The 7,939-nt window shown below is 34.9% G+C and overlaps 1 protein-coding gene across 1 annotated transcript; it reads right to left on the bottom strand.

Annotated features, from left to right (window-relative positions):
• Positions 1–834: 834 nt before the first annotated feature.
• On the bottom strand, positions 835–3,558 carry LOC136804199 (uncharacterized). Its single transcript, XM_067060902.1, has 4 exons — positions 3,399–3,558; positions 2,757–3,292; positions 1,374–2,381; positions 835–903 (listed from the first exon to the last, which is right to left on the bottom strand). Exons 1-4 carry the CDS (start codon positions 3,556–3,558, stop codon positions 835–837), a joined length of 1,773 nt encoding a protein of 590 aa, XP_066917003.1.
• Positions 3,559–7,939: the final 4,381 nt, after the last annotated feature.

Below are 7,939 nucleotides of genomic sequence, written 5' to 3'. Positions count from 1 at the left end.
CGGTCGGTGACTGGTAATTACCAGTCATTTCGTAGTTTCTACCGGTCATTCTGAAGCTTACTTTTTCACTTTGTCGGGTTAAAATTTATGGGCTTCTTTCGTAATTTTTAATCATTTTAATTACATTTCTTTAGTTCCTCATACATACCAAACTATAATTATAAGAACTGCTCTAAAAAGTTGGTTCCTTCGTATTTACAACCTTTGCTATTTTCATAACAAAAAAGTTCTTTTTTATAAAAAGTTCTTAATACTTGATTGCGCCTGATATTTATGACGTCAATAAACGCCCTTTTTTGCACATCACTTTTGTATGAATCTGTTTTTAGTCTTTGACGCCTCTCGAAGAAATTTTCTTTTTATTTGTTTTCCCTCTCTTTCTCCCTCCTACATGCTGTTTAAATTCTTTTATATATTTTTTTATATACGGTGGAGCGTTGTTACCGAGAATTATTTTACTCCTATGAACTCAAACAAGACGACTGAAAAGTCGAAAATTTCGCCTTGAAAATATGTGTCTTCACTGGTGATCCTTTGGATTACAAATTCTTTATGACAAATTTTGAAGAGCTCGTCGAAAAAAGAATTTCAGATAGTGAAGGTCGTCTTGCTCGTCTTTTGAAATTTACTACCGGTGATGACAATGATCTGATTCAGTGCTGTCTGTATATGACGAATGGCTATGAACGTGCTAAGGCTCTTTTGAAGAAGAAATTTGGAGACCCCCATCGAATCATGATTGCTTATAAAAAACAGTTGGATAATTGGGAGAATGTCAAACTTGGTGATTCCTCTTCATTTGGAAAATTTCATTCCTTTCTGCTTAAGTGTGGCTCAGTTATTGAGGGTAACTTGTGGAATAGTTTTGATACTGCTGACAATCTCTGCATCATTGCTAGTAAGCTGCCAAATGTTTGTCAAGACAAGTGGAATAATAGGAAAGTTGTTGAAATTCGAAATCGTTTTAAAAGATGAAAAAACATTGCTTCAATATCTGCAGTAAATGCAACAAACTCTTGACGAAATCTTATAAGCACACCAATCAGATGATTAGTCAGATCAGGACCCTGCATCAATTCTTTATTCATACAAACACCTTTATATGAAGAGCTACAATCAAACACTACTCTTATATTTTGTTTTGTTGGTTGGTAAACTCCATGATGGGGGATGTGCCAATTTTGACCATCAGGATAAGGTGATGAAACTTCCTGACACCAACCCTTGTCGATAATGTTGTTCATAAAGGCAACATAGTCAGAGTAAAATTTTGAAGAAGATTCAAACTTTTTCTTCAGCAAACTCAACCTTTTCAGAGCTAGAGGACGATTATCTGGAAAGCTAATATTTGCGTTACGAAAGGGCAGAGGTACATGGTAGTGTCCATCAATGAATTCAGAACGATTTTCAACAATCTCTAGAAAGTGTAAATCATCTTGAGAAAAAGATTCGTACTCAGTATATAACTTAGTTTCAGGAACACTTTCTATATCAAAAATATTTTTTAGCATATTTTCAATTCCAGAGTCTTTAACCTGTGTTTCCTCAACAACAAGATGGTTCGATCTACCATGATCATTAACCATGACTCTGCAACAAGAAATAGCATCTGATGACCTTGACGAACTGATAGGCCCGACAACACACCAACCAAGCTTAGTTTTAAAGGCAAAGGGACCATCATCCTGACTTGGTATAACTTTCAAAGGTTCGATAGCTTTCAAACAATTAGCACCAATCAGAATTCCAACCTTTAAAGACGTTGTATTAGGAAGCTCATTTTCAATAGATTTAAGATAATGCCATTCTTTTATAGAGTCAGCTGTCGGAATCTCACTGGAATCAACAGGAATATTAGGTTTACTAAAACACTTCGGCAGAGATAACCAACTACCATCACCAGCATGAAGACCTTTCACTCTTAATCCAGAAGCCACTTGACACTTCTCAGACTTGACAGATGTTATCGTGTTAATGCTCAAATCAGTACTTATAGTTTTCAATGACATCAAAGAAACAATTTCGTCAGAAATAAAGCAAGCTTGAGAACAGGTATCAAGAAGAGCATATGTTACAATATCAGACTTTGAATGATCATGTCGAAGAAGAACTGGTACAACACACATACTGAGATTTTTATTAGCACTGTTATTCAGAACTCCACATTTAACACCTCCTTTAGTACTTTTTGTTTCAGGTTTTGATTTCGAATCATCAAACTTAGCTATATCAGGCCTTGGTCGTGGTACTGGAGGCGAAGGTCTAACATCACAATCTGTTTTCTTAGAATCATCAGCAGGTGGTCTACGCTCAATTCTCAAACCATGAAGAGTTGTAGGATGTCTTTTGTTACAAACAACACAAGTTCTTCGATTTCTACACTGAGCAGATATATGGCATTTACCAAGACAACCAAAACACAATCTCTCTTTCATCTAAAATTTGGGCTTTTCTTCAAGAGTTTTGGATCTAAATGTTGGACAAGCCTCAGTATCATGGTTAACATTGCAAGTGACGCATAGAAAACTTTTTGGAGATTTATTATCAAAGTAATTTCTTGGCTTAAAACTGCAAGAAAAACCAGAGCTTTTGGAATCACTTGAAAAACGCTCCTTAAGTGCTTCTTTAGAAAACAGAGGATCACTTGCAACTGTCATTTCCATTTCAACGAACAAAAGCAAATCTTTAAAACGTGGTTCTCTTTTAAAACGATTTCGAATTTCAACAACTTTCCTATTCCACTTATCTTGACAAACATGTGGCAGCTTACTATCAATGATGCAGAGATTGTCAGCAGTATCAAAACTATTCCACAAGTTACCCTCAATAACTGAGCCACACTTAAGCAGAAAGGAATGAAATTTTCCAAATGAAGAGGAATCACCAAGTTTGACATTCTCCCAATTATCCAACTGTTTTTTATAAGCAATCATGATTCGATGGGGGTCTCCATATTTCTTCTTCAAAAGAGCCTTAGCACGTTCATAGCCATTCGTCATATACAGACAGCACTGAATCAGATCATTGGCATCACCGGTAGTAAATTTCAAAAGACGAGCAAGACGACCTTCACTATCTGAAATTCTTTTTTCGACGAGCTCTTCAAAATTTGTCATAAAAGATTTGTAATCCAAAGGATCACCAGTGAAGACACTTAGTTCAACAGATGGAGCACCTTGAAGTTTCACCAAGTCAAAAATTGCATTCGAAAGTACAGAATTTATAGGACTGGAAGCAGCTACAGGAAGACCAAATCTTCTAGCAATACGAGGTCTTGGTCCAGAAGGAGGCACTGGTAAAAAGGTTGTCTTATGACCAGAGGATGCAGTTTACTTCCGTCTGTTGATATTATGTCTAAAGCTTCAGTTAAATTCTTTAAGCTTCTTCAATCTAAGTACTTTTTTCTTCTGCTTCAAATTCTAAGATCTCTAGTTTGAATCCTTTTACAGATGATAATGGTTTATTACGTGTTGGAGGACGTCTTGGTAGATCTCTGCTTGACCCATGTGTTAAGTATCCTATTAATATTCCTAAAGAGTCTGATATAGCAAAGGCCATTGTTAGGTTTTATCATGATAAGGTTCACCATGCAGGGAGAAATGTAACGATGAATGAGATTCGTGAAAATGGTATTTGGATAACTAGTCTTTATTCTCTTGTTAAGTCAGCGATTTGGAATTGTTTTCTTTGTCGAAAGTTAAGAGGAAAGTTTGGTGCTCAAATTATGTCTGATCTGCCTTTTGAAAGAACTTTAGAGGCCCCACCATTTAGTTTTTGTGGTGTAGATTTGTTTGGCCCATTTTTGGTTAAGGAACGCCAGATTAGAAGTATTAGAGCTGTGTTGGATGGATGCTAATTGTATTAAGTGTTTTTACCGTTATTCGCAGAATACACGCGTATGAAAACCCAACCACTTGACTCCCTTACTGTTGCCTAATCTTAGGACTGGACAACAGTAACAGTAAAAACACTATCGATACGCGACATGGTTATGTATGACAGAGCTTTTATTTGCTGAATACGACAAACCCATAATGCTTAACTTGAAAAATTGATATAGATATTTAAAATGGCAGCTTTCAGTTTGAGAAACTTCAACAAAGAACGAATTGGTATTCTTGAATCTATATTTGAGTCAACGGATTTTCTCAAGAATATCTACAGTGACAACGCTAAAAGCAATGATCTCAAGGTCCAGATGTATCAGTGGGAACGTGAAAGATTGGTACGCATCCTAAAGAGGTATAGAGATTTGCTGGTTAAATATCGTCCTTCACTCAAAATGTTATCAGACAGAGGTTCTGAAGAAGTTAGTGTTTGTGAGGGCGTTATTCGTGGTGCTCTTGATGTCATTGACGCTGCACCTAGTCACTTACGTAAGTTAAAGAATATCAATGCCACGTCAAATCGTATTTGTGTTGAGGTTGTTAATGAAGTCAAACCCGTAGTTGTAAACGCTGTCAATGAAATTACAGAAGTTGTCTTAACTGCAGTTAAACGGACTTCATTAGCAGTTCCTAAAGGTGTTGTCACCTTGAGTAAAGAGAGTCAGAACATCTCACAACCTGTTGTTGTAAAGAAGCCAAGCATTCAAGTTGCTGTTTTGTCAAAAGTGGAAGTCAATCGAACTGAACCGAACTATTTACCGTGTATCGAAGTCAATGCTTGTTTTGTTCCTGTAAAGGATACATATCGCAAACCAGTTGTCCACGTAAATATCGAAAATATTGAAAAGTCTAATGTGAAGAAGATTGGTTTTGATGTAAAATTTGTGTTTTATAAATTTTATTGTAAAATTTTTATGAGGTTCTTTTGGTTTTATTTTTCATTTTCAGATTTTTGTGATTTTAGTTTGAATGTTGTTTTTGTTTCTAGACTTTGTTTGTTTTATGTTTATTTTGGTTATGTGTGGTCAAGAATTAAAATTCTTGGCGGTGGAGTGTGTAACTGCCGCGGAGCAGCAGTTTATATTTATTGGAATGTAATTGTGTTCAATTTGTAGTTAATTAGGTTTATACTTTATTGTTTGCTAATAGCTTTGTAGATTATAATTATCTTAGGAATATTAATGTCTCTTGTGTATTGTAAATGTCTTGTAAGTCCCTTGAGACAGTTCATTGTATGTTTCTTGTTAAATGTTCAGTGAATTTCCATGTTTGTCAGAAGTGTGTTAATATTGCTGTCAGTGTATGTTAGTGTACGTGGAAAGTGTTTTTAGTAAGTATATTTTATATCTTGTTTCTCGATTTTCCTCGACTTTCTTGTACTTTAACTTTAAGACTTTTGCATATAGCTTGTTTAAACTTGTGTTCTATATTTCCTTTATAGCCGTTATTCGCAGAATACACGCGTATGAAAACCCAACCACTTGACTCCCTTACTGTTGACTAATCTTAGGACTGGACGAAAGTAACACTTTTGTTTACATATTTATTTTGTTTACATTATTTGACATATTATTCACGGGACATCATCTAAAAATCTTCAGTTTTCTTATCTTAAAACTTGTTTTCATTTTATTTTTAACCTTAGTTTTTGCTATCCTTCAAAATTTTAGAGTCTAGGACTTTTCCCTTGAGTTCTAACAGGATCTGATTCTCTCAACTACGAGAGTCATCCTCTGAATGAACATTGCTATAAGTAAAAGTAGACTAGGAGCAAATAGCAAAGTTTTGGGCGGTCATCAGAAATTTCTAAGTTTTTTTGGGAATTTAATTTGGCCCAATGAAGTATAAGCGTCCGCCTGGGTTTCTACGAATAACTAAACTGGAAACTAAAATTTACCGAGTATAAGTAATTTTCTAGTTGGTGAGTTGGGGAGTTGCAAATTTCGAGTTGGGGAGTTGCTTTAAAATTACGGCAACCGAAAATTTTAAAGTTAAATTTATTTAGCTCAAATGGACAAATTTCAAATAAGGCAGTACCTAACGTATTATACTTGGCTTAAGATCCTGAAAATAGTAAGGTGCTGGCTAGCAAAGATAAAATAAATTGTACTTCTGCATGTCATCGAAAAATGCTGACATGACACTTTCTCGTGAAAATATTGACAAAATCTTTGAATATAATGATTATCAGAGAAATTCCCCAAAAATATTAATCATATACTGCAAGTGATGCCCATTGTATAAACGGATATTAGTTGACAGTCATTTTAGCCTTACAAAATTACGTAGAGATAGCAAATAGAACTAGTAAAACAATAACGTTTCTTTTGTTATTCTATCAAAATTTTGATGCAACTATAAAATATAATGGTTCTAAAGTCACTTCAAACAAAATTTAAATTTATACTCAATTTGATGCTTGAAATATAAATGGATATGAAATGACAGTAGAAAATGGCTTTCGATACCCTCAGCGCACGAGAAATGAGCATAATATACATATGTTATGTATTATACATGTTCTAATGTGTTATAATATGTTATATGTTACTCTCATATTACATTTACGTACTTTTGATGGATGTTTTTTTTTCGGTAGCGGGTAATTTTTCAACTCCCCAACTCACGACTAGAATAGTTTCCACACTCAAATTTACCGCTAAATTTCGAAAGGAATATCTATCGAAAACAAAGAAATCACTAAATCCTATCCATTTCGTCAAAAACGACGTAAATTATATATAAGGCAGGCTTAACTTTTTCTTGCGTGTGAGAGAGGTTAGAGATCTGATTCTAACCACAGATCTGTGATCTGTAAAGCCCGAAAGGCCAGATATAGATATAATAAGCGAGTTTTCTCGAGAAGTGAAGCTAAGGTTTGGAAGGATTTCCTACTTTAAGTCACATGACTAAAATATGCAATTTCATCGGTTTGAAAGATGCGAAATAGCGTTTGCCGCCCACTTTTTTTTATCTCGCGCTCCAAAAACAATTAAAAATATTATATCCACTGGCACGAAATTTAAAAAGTCAATTTTTGGCTTCCCTTTTTTTTGTTCCATTTTTTGCTGGAGAAAGCTTAAAGTTGCATATCTAGCCCTTCGGGATTTACAGATCTGTATGTAATTCTAACCCTTTGTTGGCTTATACTTCATCGATTTGCTCTCTCCTTTACATACAGCTTTAGCGTGGACACAGCCGCCATATTATAGTCTACGCCATCGGAATATCAACGGAGAGTAGGGGGTCGGACCAATGATTTCCTAAAGCCCGAATGCTGAAAAGTGTGTCGAGGTTCCTGTTTAAGTCAAGTGACATTATTACATAATTTCAGCGGTTGACCGATCAGAAGCCTTGCGGAATTTTGGAAACAATAGATAAAAAATATTTTTTCGGATATTCATTTTGTTTGCTTGGAAGAGCTTGATAAAGCACTCCATTTAGCCCTTCGGGCTTTAGGACATCATTGGGTCGGACCCAAAACGAGCAGTAATTGTTTTAGGACGTTATTTCTATTGTTTAATTAAAAGCTTATAACAAATATTGAGCGAACCGATCGTACTTTTTGACTTACCCCGAATGAAACACCGCTCATTAACTTCTAGCCCCTTTTAGGGCTTTCATTTCAGTGTTTAGGATGCACATTATTCAATAAATTTTCTAATAGATGCCTTATTATTTATCATTTTCCGTCCGGCTGTGTACAGATCAAGGAACGTTTTCTTCGGCTGCTGTTTGCATTAACTAACTAGACATAACTAACTAGAAAATTTTTTATTTTTTCGTTTTAAATTTGCATCCCTTAATTAACTCTAAGTAAGAGTTAATTTTACAAATTATTCATAGATTGACTAGCAGAAAAATATTCATTTGCAAGTTTATACTTACCTTTCTTACTTGATTGAACATCACATTCGCTGTTTTCGTCTTCATCCATTTTCACAGCTTCTTTGACAAAACCACGGTGCAAATTAATGTTTTAATTACCACCCCTCAAGTTTACACTTCGTCATTTGTGTTAATTTCAAATTGTAAAAATTTCATGACTGTTA

Source organism: Clytia hemisphaerica, unplaced genomic scaffold, assembly GCF_902728285.1.
Source record: "Clytia hemisphaerica strain Z4C2 unplaced genomic scaffold, Clytia hemisphaerica genome assembly, whole genome shotgun sequence".
Lineage (NCBI taxonomy): Eukaryota > Metazoa > Cnidaria > Hydrozoa > Leptothecata > Clytiidae > Clytia > Clytia hemisphaerica.
The sequence above is the reverse complement of the archived record's forward strand: the minus strand, read 5'-3'. Positions and strand labels throughout refer to the sequence as shown.

Bases quoted from the DNA above. Each gene is read 5' to 3' on its own strand.
- LOC136804199 (XM_067060902.1), bottom strand. From the start codon at position 3,558: ATGGCCTTTGCTATATCAGACTCTTTAGGAATATTAATAGGATACTTA. The intron at 3,293-3,398 runs GTACTTAGATTG...CCTTTTTACCAG, and splicing joins ATTTGAAGCAGAAGAAAAAA to TGCCTCCTTCTGGACCAAGA. The intron at 904-1,373 runs GTACCTCTGCCC...AACATTTGGCAG, and splicing joins TCATTGATGGACACTACCAT to CTTACTAGCAATGATGCAGA.